This window comes from Staurois parvus, unplaced genomic scaffold (assembly GCF_062004578.1).
Source record: "Staurois parvus isolate SC_StPar_1 unplaced genomic scaffold, SC_StPar_1.0 ptg000147l, whole genome shotgun sequence".
NCBI classification, from domain to species: Eukaryota; Metazoa; Chordata; class Amphibia; order Anura; family Ranidae; genus Staurois; species Staurois parvus.
In genome coordinates this window covers 15,155,001-15,176,898 of record NW_028317943.1, presented here as the reverse complement: position 1 = coordinate 15,176,898, position 21,898 = coordinate 15,155,001, and the positions used below count along the sequence as shown (strand labels likewise).

At 41.8% G+C, this 21,898-nt stretch overlaps 1 protein-coding gene across 1 annotated transcript in view; it reads left to right on the top strand.

Annotated features, from left to right (window-relative positions):
• The window catches only part of ZDHHC17 (zDHHC palmitoyltransferase 17), a 92,503-nt gene that overhangs the window by 3,172 nt on the left and 67,433 nt on the right, over positions 1-21,898 (top strand). Inside the window, exons 2-3 of the mRNA XM_089674074.1 lie at positions 15,181-15,287; positions 21,782-21,898. The exon at positions 21,782-21,898 is cut by the window's right edge and continues 6 nt beyond it. Coding sequence (XP_089530200.1) covers positions 15,181-15,287; positions 21,782-21,898 — 224 coding nt within the window. The remainder of the gene's footprint in view (positions 1-15,180; positions 15,288-21,781) is intronic.

The following is a 21,898-nucleotide window of genomic DNA, read 5'->3' as shown; positions in this document are numbered from 1 at the left end:
GCTTGGTCATTCTTCCCCCTATAGTTAGTTCTTTAGAAATAGCCTGTCATACAAAGTAACATGCCTGCAGGGTTAATTTTGACAGCTAATTTTCATGAAGGTCAGCCATAAACAATGTGAATTTCTTTCTTGCAACCACAGTCATTGTTGATGGGGGAATCCCTCTCGCCAAGCCACTGTGTTCTCCCAGTGAAGGAAGCCGTCCTCGCTGGGAGAAGACAGTGATTATTGGTGATAATCGCATGTAAAATCCGACAAGCTGCTTGTACCCAAATTGATCAATTGATGAACTTGGGTACATTCAGCCTGCGCATACATGGTTTGAATCTCGACCAGTTCCTGCTAAACTGGCCGAGATTCGAACGGTCTATGGCCAGCTTTAGTTATAGTCAGTCTTTTGACTAAAAATGCCATTTAGTTTTAGTCACATTTTAGTTTGAATTGTTTTAGGTTTAGTCGGTTAAATCTTTTGTCATTTTAGACGACTAAATCTGCAGTAGAGGATGGCTTTAGTTAAAGTGCGATGCATTATTTAAAGTGGAGCTCCACCCAAAAGGTGAAGTTCCGCTTTAAGGCTTGGTTCACATATGTGCGGGTGGTGCTGCTGCAGATCCGCACGAAAATCCGTGCACACCACCCGCACAGAGGACTGCGGACCCGCGTGCATGTGCCATTAGTTCTAATGGCACGCCGCCCGCACTGGAAAACGTAACCGTACTGGGAACCGAGGGAACCGACTTCTTCCCTGCATGTCACGGGGCACGGGAGTCTATTCAAATGAATGGGCTCTTGTGCCCACGCAAAACGTGGCCTGCACGGCCGCATATATGTGAACCAGAGCTAAGGCCTCGTCCCCCACTCCCCAAAGGATTTGCACAGTAGTTGTTGAGGTCAGGTTTAGCTCAGAATTTTATCCTCTTCACAACTGATGACGTGCGGTTTAGAAGCACAACAGCCTGTATACTGCACCTGAACTGGACCGCACTGCTCAGAAATCGGACAGGACTCTCTTTCAATCTGCACTGCCAGTGCATTGTATGTATGTGAACAGGCACCATAGGAATCAATGTTATTTCACATATCATGCGGATTGGATGTGGTTCGTGTTCAATCCACATCTATGTGAACCGCCACTCAGTGTCTCCTGTGAGATCAGGAATTGTGGGAGCATTTTTGCAGCCAAGACAGCCCTGGAGGGGTGACAGGAGTCAGGTAAGTGTTTATATGGGGGGAGGGCAGCTAGGAAAGATGGTTAAGTTTGTTTTACCATATTGCAGAGAATGCGCTAAGGTAAAAAAAAAAAAAAAACCTTTAGCCTGGGTTCACACTGATGCGGTGCGGAATTCACAGCGTTTTCTGTGTGAATTCCACACTGCATCACAATCGCACCCCATTCATGCGAACCACTGAGGGTGTGTATGTTAAGTTAACAACACCCCAAAATCGGTCCACAAAACGCGGTGCGATGTGCAGAATTGAATCGCATGGGTGTGAAAAGCCATGTGAACTGATTCTAGTGCGGACCAAATAAAGGGTCCTGCACCTTTTTGGCGCAGATGCAGTGCAATTGGAGTCATACAAAATGTAGGGCTCCAGTCGCACCGCACACAATTCGCATGTGATTTGCATGGGAATTCTGTGCGAATCACATGCGATATACCGCACAAGTGTGAACCCAGCCTTATACTTCAAAACTACTTTAACTTTATTAAAATTGCCGCCTATTTCTATGTACTGCAACTCATAATGGACATAGGATCATACAGAGAGCGATCTGGTGTGGTATGGAAGATTGCTGCATTTTTCCACACCTCAAGACCCCATTGTAGTGTGGACAGGGCACGCAGGAAAAAAGCAAAGGTCTCCATACAAGCGTGAATGAGCCCTACCCCTGTTGTGTAGCGTTTCCCAATACACCTTCACGGTAGATAACATTGTCAGCAATAGGTGTTGTTCACACCTGTGCGCTGTGTGGTCTTGCACTGTGCTGAAATGATGCACTCATCACTTTTGCACAACCCATCACTGCAACAACACCATGCAGCTCATCCCAGTGTAATGCAACGTGACCAAATGTGATTGCACAGTATAAATATATTCACAAGAAAAATGTTTCCTCTTCGTGCACATCGTGCCACCATTGTGTTTTCCTCTGCTACACTCAGCAACTACGAAGGAAGTGATGTTATAGGAAATAAGCGCAAGACAACACAGCTCAGCGCAACCAAAGTGCACTCAAATCGTAAGTAAATGCATTGCACATGGGCATCAATGTGTTACAATAATGCACTTTACTTTGTCTGCGCACAGATGCTGTAATGATTGCGGAGAGTCCGAGCCAGCTGCTGGTCAGGCATCTAGGTGGATTCCAACATTAAAGTTACTAAACCCACAACAGTAAAATCAGTCTGTATATGCAGTAAAGCATGCGTGTTATACTCACTGTGGAACCTGTGGGTTATTCCTTTTGCATTGTGTAAAAACGCTGTTTGATCCTGACTGTTCTGGTCCTCCCCTTCTCCCAGTGTCCCCCTTTTATCTCCTGAAAAGACATATCGTGTGGAATCCCTCTGCACATTCTCAGTTTGGTTTGTATTGCTATAGAGGTTTTTTTTTTTGGGGAGAGTACATGTGATCAGCACAGGGCCAATCAGCACTGTCCAGACAGAGGGCAGGGGTTCTGCATCCTCCTAAAGCAAAATGAAAACTCCTCCTACAAGCTTTAACCAGTGCTTGGCTGAACACTGATAGAAGTCACAAGACTGGTCTAGCTGCTGATGAGAAAGGGTATTTAGCAGTTTATATTTAATAAAATAATTGCATTTCCATGTTATGTGTACTGTGGGAGACCAGATATAGTGAATGCAGGGTCCTGGGTTTAGTAACACTTTAAAGTGGGGGTCTCTCCAGAGTCTGGGCCGGTTGAGTGACGTCAGCAAACAGTGAGCGTTAGCCCACTGTCACTTACAATAGCATAGTGGGGATGATTCATCCATCAACCTTGTTTGTGTGGAAGGGAGGAATCTGTTCAGTTTGGACTGATCAGAAAAGGAAAATAAAAAAACTGATCCATTTATGGGCAGCTTTAAACTGTGTTTTCATATGTCTGGGGAGCTACAGGTGACCTGTACAGATGGGCATAGACGTGCATGGCTGTACAAGTTTTTACATGCGTAAATACTGATGTTCGTGTGCACCTAGCTCAATGCCAATGCTCTTTTGCATATAACCACATACATGTAAATACAGCCATGAAATGATCTTATAAGTGTTAGGTTTCTTTGCTAAGACATTTAGAACTAAAGAAACCTCTAGGTCGATTTATTGCTCGTTTCAGTCATGTTTGTGTTTAACCACTTGCCTACAGGGCACTTATACCCCCTTCCTGCCCAGGCCAATTTCCAGCTTTCAGCGCTGTCACACTTTGACAATTGCGCAGTCATGCAACACTGTACCCATATGAAATTTTTATCATTTTTTTGAGACAGAGCTTTCTTTTGGTGGTATTTAATCACCTCTGGGATTCTAATTTTTTCTTAAACAAACCAAAAACCAATGAAAATTTTGAAAAAAAAAAGTTTTTTCTTAGTTTTTGTTATACAATTTTGTAAATAAGTGATTTTTCTCCTTCACTGATGTGCGCTAATGAGGCTGCAGTGATGGGCACTGATAGGCTGCAGTGATGGGCACTGATAGGTGGCACTGATGAGGAGGCACTGGTAGGTTGCACTGATGGGCATTGACAGGCATCACTGATGGGCACTGTTAGGCGGCACTGATACATGGCACTGTTAGGCGGCACTGTCGGGCACTGTTAGGCGACACTGACTGGTGGCACTGACTGGCACTGATGGGTGACATTGAAAGGCAGCTCAGATGGGCACTGATATGTGGCAATGATGTGCACTGGTATGCACTGATATGTGGCATTGATGTGGTACTGATGGGCACTGGCACGTGGCACTGATTGGCACTGGCACGTGGTATTGATGAGCACTGACAGGTGGCACTTCTGGGGCCACACTGATCATCAGGGCACACTGATCATCAGTGGCCTGATGATCAGTGTACATGTCCCCTCCGCGGAAAGCCGATTACCAGCTCTCCTCTCCTCTCACGCTGACAGCTCGAGAGGAGAGAAATGCCGATAACCAGCATTTCCGTGTTTACATGTGATCAGCTGTGATTGGACACAGCTGATCACATGATTGAGCCGACATCTTCAGCTGTTTCTGTGATCCGCTGTGTCCGAGGGACACAGCGCATCGGCGATCGCCGCGCTGCGCACTCCCTGAGCCGCGCATGCGCAGTGAGAATGGTAGGACGTCATATGACATCCTAGCAGAATGAGAGAACCACCTTGCGCCCGTCATTGTACTATAGGGCGGGCGGAAGGTGGTTAAAGTGGTACTAAACCCAGGACCTTGTTCACTCTATGTGGTCTCCCACAGTACACACAACATAGAAATGCAATTATTTTATTAAATATAAACTGCTAAATATCTTTTCTCATCAGCAGTTAGAGCAGTCTTGTGACTTCAGCAGAGCACTAGATAAAGCTTGTAGGAGGAGTTTTCTTTCTGTTCTAGGAGGATGCAAAACCCCTGACCTCTGTCTGGGCAGTGCTTATTGGCCCTGTGCTGATCACATACACTCTCCCAAGAGGAAAAAAAAAACCTCTCTAGCAATACACTGTGCATGTGACTACAGATTCAGTCTGTATCAAGTGGTCATTTCAACAAGAGGAGGATCAGAGAAGACAGGCCTTTTTGCATAATGTAGAGGATTAACCCCTTAGGTTCCACAGTGAGTATAACAAGCATGCTTTACTACATATACAGACTGATTTTACTGTTGTGGGTTTAGTAACACTTTAAATGATAAGAGTGGTGTACTGTGGGTCAGCAGTGCCCAGTGCACTCCAATGCATGTGATGTGAATGGACCCTAAATGATACCAGAATAAGCATGCTCGGTTGACATCATTTGTAGGTCCAAGCATAGGATGGAGCTGCAAAATTCTGTGACCTGTGTTTGGCGTATTGGTTATGGATCCATGGTGTGCAGGCCACATATTTACTGATTTGTTTTGTGTGTGCACACAGGGTTATATACTAAAACTGCATGGTGCAAAATCTGGTGCAGCTCTGTATAGAAACCAATCAGCTTCCAGTTTTTATTGTCAAAGCTTACTAGAACAAGCTGAAGTTAGAAGCTGATTGGCTATCAAGCACAGCTGCACCAGATTCTGAGGGCATCAGTTTTAGTAAATCTCCCCCACAGTGGTTGAACACTTGTGATTGGTTTTTGCTGTTGATCTCTTTTGTAGATGCTGTCTGAACCAGCAATGTATGTGGATTCAAGGGGCAGATGTCTTCTTTGTTATAGTTGTTAGTACAGGTTTACTTAAAATCAATACCAACATCTGTGCTGTACAGCAAGGGCCATAAGGTACCCCCACCCCCAAACACTGAAACCATTTCTAGAAAAAAAAAAACTAGTATTGATTACAGATGCATGTCCTCCCTGACCACTCACCACAATGCAGGGCTTTAGCAGCCTGATACACTTTTGGACATTTCTATATATTTTGTGTGTATGTTGTATTTTTCCAGCACTGTGTACCATAAACCTGTTGCTAACCTGGGTAAGGCAAACTGAGTATGAGGTGGAATAAGCAAAAGCTTATGACCCCCATTGAGTAGGTTTCCCTTCATTTGCTGCGCCATAGTCAAAACGGAAAGTCAGAGGAAATCCCACCATCTGGTTTTCACCAGAACGAGAGTCCCCATTAGAAGTTTTCCTCTCTATTCTTGTTCTGGTTACAACTACACACAAATAGAGGGAGAACCTTCTTGTGGGCACAGACAGGTTGTGGTGTTCGAATTCCTCTCCACTCTATATCCATTTTGGCTATTCGATGGCGCTGATGATCTTGGGAAATAATTTCATTTTAGAAAGAAGAAAGACAATGTAACGATTTTAGAGAATGTTGGAGGGAATTGGAAAATTAATGTAAATGTTGCTACTGTAGGTTCCCCATTTATTTGCCAATTTCCTCCAGAGTTCTCTAGAATGGTTACCTTGAATTTCTTTTATTTCACCTTTAAGATGTACATTGCTCAAAAACATTAAAGGAACACTTTGAAAACACCTCAGATCTCAATGGGGAAAAATTACATGCTGGATATCTATACTGATATGGACTGGGGAATGTGTTAAAAACGTAAGGATGTCCCATCGTTTGATGAAAATGATCAACCTACAGAGGACTGAATTCAAAGACACCCCGAAAATCAAAGTGAAAAAATGATGCAGCAGGCTAGTTCATTTTGCTGATATTTCATTGCAGCCACTCAAAATGGTACTTATTAGGTTGTATGGCCCCCAAGTGCTTGTATGCATGCCTGACAACGTTGGGGCATGCTCTTAATGAGACGACGGATGGTGTCTTGGGGTATTTCCTCCCAGATATGGACCAGGGCATCACTGAGCTCCTGGATAGTCTGAGCTGCAACCTGGCGGCGTTTAATGGACCAAAACATGATATCCCAGAGGTGTTCTATTGGATTTAGGTCAGGCGAGTGTGGGGACCATTCAATGGTATCAATTCCTTCATCCTCCAAGAACTGCCTGCATATTCTTGTCACATGAGGCCGGGCATTGTCGTGCACCAGGAGGAACCCAGGACGCACCAGCGTAGGGTCTGACAATGGGTCCAAGGATTTCATCCCGATTCTTAATGGCAGTCAGGGTGCCATTGTCTAGCCTGTAGAGGTCTGTGAATCCCTCCATATATATATATATATATATATATATATATATATATATATCCCTCCCTCCCCAGACTATCGCTAACCCACCACCAAAACGGTCATGCTGAATGTTGTTACCAGGAACATAATGTTCTCCACAGCTTCTCCAGACCCTTTCATGTCTGTCACATGTGCTCAGGGTGAACCTGCTCTCGTCTGTTAAAAGCACAGGGTGCCAGTAGCAGACCTGACAATTCTGGTGTTCAGTGGCAAATGCCAATTGAGCTCTATGGCGCTGAGCAGTGAGTACAGGGCCCACTAGAGGATGTCGGGCCCTCAGGCCACCCCCCTGAAATCTGTTTCTGGTTGTTTGGCCAGAAACATTCACACGAGTGGCCTGCTGGCGGTCATTTTGTAGGACTCTGGCAGTGCTCATCCTGTTCCCCCCCCTGCACAAAGGAGCAGATACCAGTCCTGCTGATGGGTTAAGGAATTTCTATGGCCCTGTCCAGCTCTCCTAGAGTAATTGCCTGCCTCCTGGATTCTCCCCCATGCTCTTGAGACTGTGCTGGGAGACACAGCAAACCATACTGATGTGCCATCTTGGAGGAGTTGGACTGCCTGTGCAACCTCTGTAGGGTCCAGGTGTTGCCTCATGCTACCCATAGTGACACTGACCCTAGCTAAATGCAAAACTAGTGAAAAACAGTCAGAAAAGTTAAGTAGGGAAAAAATTAACAGAAAGTCAGAGGAAATCCCACCAAATTAAGGGAATCCTTGGTTTTCACCAGAACGAGTGTCCCCATGGAAGTTTTCCTGTCTATTCTTGCTCTGGTTACAACTACTCACAAATAGAGGGAGAACCTCCTTATTGTGGGCACAGACAGGTTTTATTAGAGTGTAAAAACACAACATCTGTGGAGAGTTGATGAATTTCTGTTCTCTTTCTTGTTCGGAGGGAAAATGGTATAGACTATCCATCTCATGAACCTTCCTTTTGCCCCACCCCCATTCCTTCCATCCCACTACTGCCCTTCTCCCCTCCCATCCCCCCCACCCAACCCTTACCTAAATTACTAAGAACCCCCTGGCCTATACATTGCCCTGGAATCTGATGTGGTATTCCCGCACTGATGATTCCTAATTTGGGTTAACACTCTGAACATAGACGCCTACTCCTGCCCCCAGCTCTCAACATGGGGTTTAAGTATTTAATATCCCGTTTGGCTTCCCGACGCCCTGCCATCTCTGCCTATGTTACCTGAAGACCTACTGGGGAACACGAGGGGTTGAGGTTGAAAGGGATAAAGAAGAGAAAAAAACAAGGGGGGAGGGGGGAGGAAGACCATAGTTCACCTCCCAGAGCCCTCTGTCCTTCTTTGCCTCTCCCACTGACCCCCACCCCTCCCCCCAATTCTAACTATCATCTTTTTTTTTTGCTCACTGGCTTCCACTTCTCTTTTTTTGACCTTACACTTTCACTTTCATTTGACCCCTCCGACCACCCCACAATTCCCATATTCTGCAGTTCAAAGTTTTCACAAAAGTCACTAAGCTCTTCTAGGAACCTTAGCTTTGCTGATTCTCCATCTTTCCACCCGATCAGACATGCTGGAAATCCCCAATTATAATGAATTCCCTTTTCCCTCATCTGGTCCAATAAGGGTCTCATGGGTCTTCTAGTTAGTCTCCATGGCAGTGTCTGCAAAGACATGTAATTTAGTTTCTCCGAATTTCATTTCTGGAGTCTCTCACAGTTTTTTTTTCCATATTCTTTCTCTGTCCTCATAATGGTTGACTTGGACAATCATGTCTTTAGGGGTGTCTGATGTTACTCCTGGCGGGCATCTTATTCTGTATATTCTCTCAATCTTCAGAGGGTCTGTGGCTGATCTGCCTGTCAATGGGTTAAACACCTTCTTTATTTTTCCCCATAGATCCTCCTCATGTGAATCCTCTGGGAGACCCCTGATCCTTAAGTTATTTCTTCTCTCTATTTTATAGATCCTCCAATTTAAAAGACAATTTCCTCTGTTCCCTTCGCATCTCCTCCAACTGCATTTACAGATTATATATCTGCTGAGCTTGTATCTCCATTCTCTCCTCCACTTCTTCTATCCTTGTTAACACTTGTCCAAGATCTTTATGAATCACTGCCATTTCTTTTTTCATAGTTCCAGTTTTGCAAACATTTCTACCATCTCTATTTTTGTAGGAATTTGTGATATTACTCCCTGCTGTTCAGAGACATTTTGATCTTTTATACTATTATTGTTTATCGATTCATCTCACGGTCCTGAGATACCCCAGCTCCTTTGTCTTCTAACTGTCCAGCCCTACAGCTCAGGTATACAGTTGCATCAGAAGAAATAACGACTTGCCCACAGCAACTCACCCTCACCCACCTATCCTGGGCTTCTGGAACCGTTTGTCTTTATACGTTCCTCTATCCCAGTCGGAGTCTCGTACTCCCATTTTCAGGATCACCTGAGCAGGGGTCTGGGTGGGAGCCCAGAAAGTCCTGTATCCTGGAGTCCTGGGGTTTTTTCCTGGCCTCTGGATCTCTTGTGGTGTCCCCCTTCTTCGGCCGCTGGAATGTTCAGCCAGCTTTTAATGCCTCAGCTCATGGACCTTCACTCCAGGGGACCTTCCCTGTTCAGGCACTTCCTCAGCCTCTCTCTCTTGGCGCCACCCGCATCCAGGAGCTCCAGGATCCCAGCCTCAGACCGCTGGTCATTCCACCAGAGATTGCTGGCACCCTCCTCCTCCTCACGACTGACACCGCAGGGACACCGCAACACCGGCCGGCACCATCCACAGGATCAGGTAGGATGCAGGGTGAGATGAAGGCAGATCAGGCCCCAGGTTATCTCCTCATTGCGGGTATTGGGAGGTCCTGCGTTAGCAGTCTCCCAGTGCCATGTTCAGGCCACTCCCCCCTACAGGTTTTGGTGTTCTAATCCGTCTCCACTCTATCCACTTTGGCCATTAGATGGCGCTGATGATCTTGGGAAATAATTTCATCCTAGAAAGAAGAAAGGCCATTTTAGAGAATGTTGCAGGGACCTGGCAAATTAAAACTGTTGCTACTGTGGATACCCCATTTATTTGCCGATTTCCTCCAGAGTTCTCTAGAATGGTTACTAATATAATTTCTTATTTTATTCCATCTTTAAGATGTATTTATTTCCTACGATCCTTAGCACCTCTACTGGCCATAATATGGTATTTTCCCAATTTAATTATGAACTAACATAAAGTAAATCAATCTAAAAAATACCACATTATGTCCACTACACTGAAATAAATACATCTTAGTAAGAAGAGATACAATGTAGTAGTTCTTAGAGAATTGGCAAATAATGGAACTGTTTCTACTACGTTATACCCAATTATGTGCTAATTCCCTCCAGAGTGCTTTAGAAATGTTACATTGTATCTCTTACTAAAATGTATTTATTTCCAATAGTGCTTAGCTCCTTTTAGCCCTGGTTCACTTCACATTGTGTGGGCTAGTTGCCAGTGCAGGAATTGCATCTGTTCCTGCACCCGCAGCCAAATAGCACTGCTGTCATCTGAATGGCACCCTCACTCATCTCAGCCTGCAGTGTGTTTGCAGGCGCAGGAAATCGCATAGTCAAAAGGATGCATGCATGCACTTTTTTTTTTTTCTCAAATGAATGGCTGCTGTGCCTGGGCAATTGTGAACCAGGACTTAGTGGCCATCATGCAGTATTTTCCCAATTCACTCTGAATGAACCTACCAACAATATTTGAAGAGCATTCAATCAGAAGCGGAAATCACTTTGAACATTTGATTGTGCCCATTCTCACAACAGCTAGTTCATACAGAATGAATTTGCATGCAGGTTTTCTGGACGAATAGCTAGGCAAATGTATTTATAAATTGCCCCCTCGGTGTTCAAAATTGAATCTCACAGTACTAGGTCTTTAATGTGTTACTAAATCTGGTCTCCCACAGTACACAGAACATGGAAGTGTAATTATTTTAGTAAATCTAAACGGCAAAAAACCTTTTTCTCATCAGCAGTTAGAGCAGTCTTGTGACTTCTATCAGTGTCCAGCAGAGCGCTAGTTAAAGCTTGTAGAAAACTGAGGCTGCAGGACCCCTGACCCTCTGTCTGGACGGCACTGTTTGGCCCTGTGCTGACCACATGCACTCTCCCAAGAAAATAACTCTCTAGCAGTACACACCAAACTGAGCATGTGCAGCTTACCCCCAAGGCTCTGTTCTATCAGCAGCTGGGTTGGAAACTGTGGAAGAAGGGGAGGATCAGAGAAGACCGGACCAAACAGCCTTTTTACACAGTGCAGATGATTAACCCCTTAGGTTCCACAATGTGTATAACAAGCATGCTTTACTGCATATACAGACTGATTTTACTGATGTGGGTTTAGTAACACTTTAAGGCATATTGCAACATGGGCGTATTTAGTTTAGAATAGAGTGGTGACACATTAGAGCTGCTGTCGAGTTTTTACAGTTATCTGGAGCTCTATTAGACTGATGTAACCTCGTATCCTGTCCTGCTGACAATGGTTTCCCCAGGCCGAAAAAAAAAAATATTGACCAATGTTCTACCAAAGCTAAACATTTGTTTTCTATTTATTACTGCTGGAGAGTTCTCTACCACTTCCTGTCTGGAAAATGTTGGCTGCAAGACAAGTGGGGTTATATCTCCCCAGCAAATTTCTGGATGCATGAACATTTTATTATATATAACATTTGCTTCTAAACCATGTCTTCAGAAGGAAAAGCTAAAAGTTGCCTTCCTTTTAGTTACAATTTCCTTTCTGAATTTGTTTTGCCTGGAGTTCCCCTTTAAACTCCTGTGTGTTCTGCATAATATTAGGAGTGAGCCTGCATTTTGTTGCTGTGACACGGTGCATACAATATAGTCCCGTGTTACTGGCACATCCACGCAAATAAAAGCTGAATGAATCGGATCACTCGTATCAAATCAAAGTGACCCACATTCTGAAGGCATAGCTCAGGCTAATGCTTTTTCTGTAAGCCTGCTCTTTATTTTATTTCCTCTCTAATCAGGTTTGTGCCAACAACCTATAACTGTTCATCTGTTTCTCCTTTTTTTTTTTTTTTTTTTTTTCCCCCCTCTGAAATATGTTTTGCTTCCTAGTTTTAAAGGAAAAAATACTTGGTTCATATTGTGACCAACAAATCGAGGTCTACGTTTATACAAAGTGCACATTCCATGTACATAAATTAGGAAAGCTGACCATGAATAAAAACATCCTAATTTTATTGTTCTCCTGTGAATTGGTGGACCACATTGTCCTTGGCTCATCTAAGCCATTGTCAATGTGGTCCAAAATCCTTTTCCTTGGCTACCCTTGTAAAGAAACTCAATTTGGACCCTGTGCTGCTGGTGAGCTGAGGACAGCGATTTAAAAATGCATGCACAAAAGGGGGTATTTTTCTAAAAAAAAAAAAAAAAAAAAAAAGTCTGCACAGCTGTTTCTCCAGGAAAAATGTTGTCTGCAGATTAGGTGGTATGCTGTTGTACAAAAAAATACTGCTTTATGGCCACTAGATGGAGTTGAAGATCATAGGGAAAAAGTATTCCCTATGATCTTTATCCCCATCTAGTGGATGGGTGTGTGTATATATGTGTATATATATGTGTATATATATGTGTGTGTGTGTGTGTGTGTGTATATATATATATATATATATATATATATATATATATATATATATAAAAATTATATAATTATGAGTAACAGTCCGCTGATAGGAGAACACTAGATTTTGCCCCTTTAACATGGAATAAATGTACCAACAATATTGCTAGACGAACAGTAATGCAATAGTTATGCAGACCTTTTTATAAATACACTCCAAGGAGTCTGGGCACCAAAGCTGGCCATACATGGTTCAGATTTGGCCATTCAGTGGGCTGAAAAAAAAAATAGTAAACTGATCCCCCCTCAGTCCACACATTTGAGGTAGATGGGGAATTCTCCCTGCTGTGCTATTGTATTCTGACAGCGGAGAGACTTTTTCCCTCTTTCTGAATACGCAGATCATCGCTGCAGCCGTTGGACGCAGTAGCTGATCAAGCAGATTTTATCTGACAGGGTGATTGAACAGAAGTTGATCAGTAGATTAACTTTTTTTCAACTGCAGTGACCACACATGGACCGAAAATCGCCCGGTCCCTGCTGATCCGGCTGAATTTTGATCCACATATGGCCAGCTTTACATGGGCAGTGCTGTTGATCTTTCTGCTTGAACTCCCAACAAAAGAACCTCCATGAATGGTATTAGTTTTCTGTAAGGGCCACTAGAACAAGTAGTTCTGGAGATGCAGTGCCGTCTTATAATAAGCCTACATTTTTATTAGATAATGAAATGACTAAAACTTATTTTGAGTGTATCTTATTTCTTCCCATTGCCTATCTATAAGCTGTGCTTTTGCAGCTGTATTGTACTACCATTCCGTTTAAATTGGCACCTGTATTGAAATTGCACAAACACTGGAATTGCATTGCGATTTCATTACATGTGTATTAACATAGGCTAAAGAGGCTGTTTACCTGCAGCAGGGTTATATATTGAAAAAAAAAAAAAAACCCTCCTGCTTGGCTCTTGAAACTGCATACCCTGGGCGTCAGGCAATATAAATTGTTCATCCCTGGATTCATTATTCTTTGCAAAGTGAAGCTTCATCTCCTTTGCAAATTCAGTTGCTCCAGAGCTTACAGGGATGTTCAATTCATATCACCTGATGCCCGGATGTTCCAGACGCCAGGCAGGTCGTTTTTTTTTGTTTTTGTTTTTTTTACCCTTAGCCTTGCTGTGGGCAAGGAGCAAGGCTCACTTGTCTGGTGGAAGCATCCAGGCAGCAGCGCTGCCACCCAATTGCTTCCACATGGCCCACTATATTGCCAGCCTCCGTGCCCCCCCCTCCCCCCACCCGCTTTGTCTCCCAGGCTACGCTTGCCCATCTGCGGGCCCAGACCAGTCAGTGGGTGCCGGCGGGTATAGGGGAGGGAGGAGAGCAGACACATCCGCTCCCCTCCCCTTCTTGTCCTGACCCAGAAGTGATGTGACGTCACTTCAGTATCCCCATTGACAGATTTCCGGCCATGGAAGCTGGGGAAACATGTAATGCAGTGCGATGTGCACTGCATTACATTCAGTGCAGCACAGGGGAGACATGTAGGGTCTTTTAGAGACTGGATGTCTCAAAAAAGAGAACTTGTCACCAAAAATCATCACACGGGGACTTTTTATCCCCTGTGTGATTGAAAAAACAAAAATAGATTGCCATGAGGGACAACTAGATTGGGGCACTGATTTAGTCCCTGGACAAGTAGTTTTTTCAAAAATGTCCATACCCCTTAGTAGAGTGTGCATGCACTTGCAAAGTGCACAGTCTGTTAGCCTTTAGTAAATCAACCTCTGTATGTTCAACTATTTTTTTGGGATACTGATTCCTGAATGGGTGTCTTGTGTCCAGTATAATCAACTTATGCTCTGTGTTCTGAGGAAAGTTGCAGGAACTGCATCCTTTTAGAAGTAATTAACCCTTCGGGGATATCTCAATAAAATATAATTCATTTTGCAGAGCATGCCTAAAATTGTACTTGTATCTTAGTACAGACTTCCAGGAAAATGAGCAAGCCAATCACACAAGCAGAAAATAACATGTCTGGAAGCATTCTGTACACCAGCTGTGTTTAGAAGGAATCCAGGTTGTTATATTGCATTGAATTTTACAGCAGATTAAAAAGGTTGTTTTTAATAACCTTAAAACACAATATAATAACATGAAAACACAATATAGATTGTGTGTGTGTGTATGTATGTATGTGTATATGTATATATATATATATATATATATATATATATATATATATGTATGTATGTATGTGTGATTTTATTTTTATTAAAATTCAAATAAATGAAAATGTATTTTTAATCTTATTTTTTTTTATTTATTATTATTTTTTTGCGAAATTGTTGTTTTTATAACATGCCATCGTTTTTGTTCTGATAACTAGTAAGCCCCCTCTTGTGAAAAAGTGGATGCTGTGGTGGCAGCTAAAAAGAAGCAATGTGCTCCTGGCTTGTAGCTTCACTTCCATTTGGGGGTTAACATGTTAACTGTCCTTTTTGTGATTGATGGCAAGTGAATAGCAGGGCTGGCACATTGGTAATATGGACCAGATTGAGCTCTTCCTTACGTGTTGTAACTTGTTTAATGTATGTATAACAGCTCCTCTTATGACATGCTGTAGAGGGGGAGTTTGTGTCATTCCTTTGCAGACCCTATACAAGTTTCTGTCCTTCCCTTTTTTATTTTCTCATGCTTCTTGTACTGTGCTTTGCTCATTTGAGTTAATTGATATAATAATGAATATTTATTTTTTTTTAACAGGAAATAAAGTCTCAGGGTCATTATAATCATGGATATAGCAGTGAATCCATTGGTCGGAAAAGTCACATAGATGATTACAGTACATGGGATATCGTTAAAGCCACACAGTAAGTCTTTAGTGGATAATATTTTTGTGTGTGTTTTTCTTTATGTTCAAGTCAAGCAGGTGGTGGTTGACTCTACTCTGTCTCTTCACCAAGAAAAAGGTACTGGTTTGCCCTAGAAATCCATCCCCTCCCTTTCTGCCAAAAGATATGGACGCCTGTGGGATTAGAATTAAACAGAAGCTGTGAACAAGTGAGCAGACAGTGCTGTGATGTCTTAATAGAAAGTCCAACATGGTCTTAAAACATTGTGCCATGGAAGCATCCTATAATAAAGGTTTACTTGTAGATTCTATATCACCAGTGCTGTGCAACCAAACTGCCCTATTCAGCCATGATATATACCATGTAAAACAGATCCAAGTGTTGCAACATTCCACAATACTGTATTAGAAAAAAAAACACCAAAAAAAGTGTGTTTGCAAATTTTTTTGTTTTTTTTTAATTTGCTGTTTTTGAAAACACTTTTGCATGCTTGTTTTTCTTATAAGGTATTGTTCAATGCTACAACCTGGGACCTTTAATTTTGTGTGCGTGTGCGTAGAATAGCTCTACTAATAAAAAAAAGTGTTTTTAAAAATGGCAAAAGAAAAGTGTGTGTATGTATATAAATTTTTTTTTTCCCACGAAACTAAACATTTTTTTTTTTTTTTTTCTTTATTGACCAGTATCTGTTGTAAAGAGTAAAAGCAATATAGGGTTGTATTACTCTGCTGTTGCCAGCTTGGTCTTCAAAGCTTTTTGTCATTTCTAATAACCTGTATGCCCTTGAATGCAGAAATAATGCTGTGTACAGCTATTTCCAGTTTTAAAGCGCATTAGGTGAACAGAACATTGTGCTACGCTTCTTCATTCGTAAAATCACCTTAGACACGAAAAGGATACATTTTTTTTTTTTATAATTTACTTGCTAACCATCTTTTTCTTTTGTTTGCATACTGTAAATATCAATTCATATTTCCCCCCCTTTATAAGAATAAGGTAAGCAATGGGGAGGGGGGGTCATTTAATTGAATGCTTTAATCACGTGCTGTTCTAAAGCATGATGTTTGATATCCTCTGAGGTTAAGGTTGTGATCAGAAAAGATGAAAGGAAATAGCAAATTACACGTCATGATCTATGATGGCAGCTTGGGTAATTTTCTAAAATATGTATGGACCTGCTTTGTTGTACCATAGATTTTTAAACTGTAGTTCTTTTCATTTTCAGTTGCTTGTGATTACTAAATCTCTTTGTAAAGTCAATCCTAATGTTGTCTAACTGACAATTGCCACTATTGGATATTGAAGCTTGAGCTATTAAAGGATAAGTTCACCTTTTAAACAAAACATCTTCCTTCTCTAAGGTCTTTTGCTATTCTACATTGTCGTGCACCATCCACTTACCTTGCTTTAGGTCGTACATCTATGAGTTAATCTTTTATAACCTGTATTGTGATGGAATTTGAGTTAATTCACCAAGATGCTCAGCTGTTTACAGCATCAAGAGCTTCTTGTGTATTTTTCCGTACAAGTGTTTGAGCTTCATGCAGGCGGCCCATATAACTGAAGGGACATGGATGTGCATCTGATTCTGTACACTTGTCAAAGACTGCTGTGCAGTTGGGTCCGTACAGCCGATGCAGTTATCTATTCAGTTATGTACTTTCCAAGAGCACCTCCGTGCTAGTACAGTAAAACACTGCTTTCCATGCTGCCCGGGGCTGAGCGGTTGTGTGAAAGAGCCCGAAGGGGATCACTTGTATGTTTGAAACATTTGTTGATACACAGTTTAAATGTTTGATACATGTGTTTACTATTGTATAATTCTGCAAACGTTTAATTAAGACTCATTGAAACAGGAACATAACAAGTCTGAATAGAATTTGAAATATTTTAAGGGCAAGTCTACCTCTTAGAAAAAAAATAATAAATGCACCCATGTTAAATTTTTTTATTTTTCATACGAGTGTGGAAAGCATTTCAGGCATGATCAGTGGATCGCGGATGCAGTGCTCTGGCTTATGCAAACATTCTGCAACCTCTGGCCTGTACGTCAGTTGACTACAAGTGCGGTGACCTTGCCACCCTCCATTGAGAACTACGAGTTCCTGTGAATGAGTGACCTGGCTGTGCAGCTAGAGACAGGCTGATTTCAAATGTGACCAGAGCCAGGAGAGAGAAGCACCCCCCTGCTTCTGTAAGTAGGGGTCACTGTTTGACAGTGGGGGGCTGCAGACTCTAATCATGCTTCATGTTAAAACCTAAATATGAGTGTAATGTGACTCATTCTCAAAAATATAAACTTAGCCTTTAAGGCATCAGTGACACTAAAGTATATTTATGTTTGCAAAAATAATCCATACACATCCATTACTTGGTACTCTTTTAGTTTGTTTTTCACTAAATCATTTCTTACTGTTTTTTTTTTTTTTTTTTTGGTTTTTTTGTTTTTGTTGTTTTTTTGCCACCTTGTAACCTCCTTCATGAGCTCCCAAACCTTGCCTTTTCCTCTTCTTTCATGTGGAATGAGCAATGCACATTAGTTGCAGTCATGTTCACAGCTCTATGCACACTACCAATTCCATAGTTCATAGTGCATATCGGGAGTGAGCAAGAGAAGAATGGAAATGTTCCTGCATAAAGTGGGACAATGGTGAAGGAACATGGCTACCCTGTAACAGTCTGAGGTCAGCAACAAAAAAAAAGCAGGCATTTGGAGGTTGAAAGCTGAGAGCAACAGAAGGTCCTTTTTTTTTTTTTTTTTTTTTTTTTTGAGTTAAGAATACATTATTTGAATAGAATTTTCTTATCTTAATCATACAGTACAGGATACAGGCAGAAAATTAATACAGCCCTGGCCAAAAGTTTTGAGAATGATACAAATATTAATTTCACAAAGTCTGCTGCTTCAGTTTTTTTTTTTAGATCTTTTTGTCAGATGTTACCATGGTATACTGAAGTATAATTATAAGCATTTCATAAGTGTTGAAGGCTTTTATTGACCATTACATTGTGTATGCAGAGTCAATTTTTGCAGTGTTGACCCTTCTTTTCAAGATCTCTGCAATTTACCCTGGCATGCTGCCAATCAACTTCTGAGCCACTTCCTGACTGGTGGCAGCCCATTCTTGCATAATCAGTGCTTGGAGTTTGTAACAATTTGCGGGTTGTTTTTTTTTTTTCTCAGTTGCTCAACCGCCTCTTGAGGATTGACCACAAGTTCTCAATGGGATTAAGGTCTGGGGAGTTTCCTGGCCATGGACCCAAAATTTCTATGTTTTGTTCCTCAAGCTACCTATCACTTTTGCCTTATGGCAAGGTGCTCCATCATGCTGGAAAAGGCATTGTTCATCACCAAATTACCAAATAGACCTACGAAACACAGAGTGTGCAGTCTCTGATGACTGGGGCACTCCTGATTTCAACTCCTGATTTCAACTGCCACATATACAGCACTCAGTCTGGTGAATGTTGAGAGTTCATAAAATACAATGACTAACTATAAATTATTAATATATGGCTCACGGAACATGCATCCATATGAAGAATCCTGTGGAATTAAGCCATTCCCACTGCAGCGGTGTATTGGAATGGATTGGTTGGATTCAGAGCAGGGGTCCATGATGAAATCTATAGTGTGGTATTTCAGCAGAAGAGGTTGAAGTAGACAGATCGATGGGTGGATGAATGCACCCATATGGGGATAGGAGGAATGATGAACTCTGCAGCTCCTCAGTGGTGAGAGATCCAAAGCAACGTGCAGGAGAAACAAAGTATCCAAAGGCGCAGGAGTTGGTAAAATAATTTACATTTTATTAAGACAAATATCCACACTTAGGCTCCATGCACACGGGGCGTTTTAATAATGCTGGTAACGTTAGCTGTGTAAAGTCACGTTAAAAACATGAGTTTTCCAGCTTTTTTTAGCATTTTTGCATTAGTGTTTAGTGGCGTTTTTTGCGCTTGTGGGTATTAGTGGATTTTTTGCTTAAAAAAATGTCCAAAAATTCCAGTTTGCCGCATTTTACCATGTTTTTCAGCATTAGAGCGTTTTTACAGCTAAAAAACTCCTCTAGAAACCCACTAGTTCTGGGTCTATTTCCAGCGAGAAAATGCCCCTGCCAAAAAACACTGATTCCAGTCTGTGTGCATGGACACATAGGATAACATGCTGGGGAGTTGACTGGCTGTAGAAAAAACGTCAAAAGCAGCAGCTGTATAAATATCATGTGTGCATGAGGACTTATATTTAGGCTTAAAAAAGTGCAGTTTGGACATGGAGGGGGTAGACAAGACCGTGCAGAATGGAAAGCAGAGCAGCTATGTGAAAGCCACTGTCAGCATGAATAGCTGGACCCACCAAATGACAACTGAACATTGGCATTCATGGCTGTCCTAAACGTCCAGGGCAAGCACCTGGGATTGGGCAGGCAAACGCCAACCCCCAGTGGTTAAAATTTATTTTCTGTTTTTTAAAAAAAGAAAAAATTTTCTTTTCTCTTTTTTTTTTTTTTTTTTTTAAACACACTATGAACAGAGCAATATATTGTTACCGTAGTGATCAGGATTTTTTTTTTTTTTTTTACACATGATTGCTTATACCAGTGTATTTCACTGGTATAAGCAACCTTTTTTACTGAATTAAATTTATTCATTCAGTGTGTATTGTTGTGATTAACTTTAATTGGCCACAGTTAATTGCATGGTACAGATGGGCTATGATTGGCCACGTCAGTCCCATGTGATCACTATGACCAATCACAGCTAGCAACACAATTGTACACAATGAATGGCATGAATCAAAACCATTCATTGGTTACAATTATGTACCCTGCTGTGATTAGTCACAGCGAACACATGGTACTGGCAGCGGCACGGTACAGTTATCTGTCATTGGCTGTGTCCAGTGGACAGAGCAGGTGAGAAATCGCATTGCAGCGCGGCCTCACGCAATGTGCTTTCCAGGAGGGCTTCATATTGCATCCAACCGGAATGACTGAAGTCCTGTCCGGCTGTTATTTTACAATAGTTAGGTTGGGAAGTGGGTAAAATTCCATCAGTGGCTCTATTTGCTTTAAATCTGGATGGAAAGGTTTGCTTTTTGGTTTCCTAGTGCCCCCCGGGGATATCTCATACTTGCAATACCTCCAAAACAAAATTGAAAGTAAAGCTGATTAAAAGCTTCTCAAAAGCTGCATGTGCTGAAAGTGTTATAGACTTCTATGGAGGCTTCTGAGACGCTTTGAAGCACCAAGAAAGCGACACTGGGTATAATTTTTTAAGCAAAGCAAGGCAAAAGCAATGTGTAAACAGGACTATAAGCTAACCATTTTATTTAGTGACCAGGGCTTTGATTGGCTTTCAGAGTGCTTTAAAAAAAAAAAAGCATGTTTGATGCACATGTAAACAAGCTCTTAGCACCACTGTTGCCCTGCACAGAACTCACACCATCCAAGACACAGGCTACCTTGAAGACCTCCTTCAGAGGAGTTTTTATCTTTCTGCAACAATAAGAAAATGTACACATGACAATTCAGATGCTTCAGGCCATCCGCTGGGTGACCAATGTCAACAAATCTGCTCTCTAGCCTTACCTTCACCTGGAATACTTGGGTCTGGTCTTGGATACATACTAGGCAAAAGTCTTCCTCCCTGAAAAAAGTTAATTTTGTAAGAGCACATGCTCAAATCTTGAGATGGTTTTAAAGTTTTGCCTGTCTTCATTAAACTGAAGGTACACATCTATAACCCATGGTCTATGAATATTCTGCCTGTGTCCTCCTGTGCTCTACTTCAAGATAGGGTTATGTTTTTTGTTTGTAGTTTTAGTGTCTCTTTAAACTGTTCGTTTATGTATATTTATTACAAGTAGTTCTATAGCGCTGTCAATTTACACAGCACTATATATATATATATATATATATATATATATATATAGTACATTCACATCAGTCTCTAACCCTCAAGGGGCGAACAATCTAAGGTTCCTAACTTACATTCATATACTAGGGCCAATTTAGACAGGAGCTAATTAACCTACCAGCATGTCTGTGGAGTGTGGGAGGAAACCGTAGTACCTGGAGGAAACCCACGCAGGCACAGGGAGAACATGCAAACTCCAGAACATTGACACTGAATGTCTGTTTCATTTATGTTTTTGCATAAAGCACCATTTTGACCTTGGAGCAACAAGTAATACCTGTGAGCTTCTCGAAGTACTTGTCATGTTGAAATGTCCAGTCCGCAATGGTCCATTTTTATGCATTGTAAAATGATGATCCTTTTACCTCATTTATGCTACATCCAAACATCATATGATATGTGAAGGATAGCCCTGATGTGGCTATCCACTGAAGCACAGACAGGATTCTGCATTTGTCCTTCTTCGGGACAGAAGTGCCCTCCTTAGTGTACTTGAATTTTTGGCATTACAGTAAACTTATAAGCAATAAGTGTATATACTATGCAGTAGTTATGTGCTTTGTCATTGTTTTTGTTCATTTTCTCTTTTTTAGATATGGAATCTATGAGCGCTGCAGAGAGCTAGTGGAAGCAGGCTATGATGTGCGACAGCCTGACAAAGAGAATGTTACTCTGCTTCACTGGGCTGCCATCAATAATAGGATAGATCT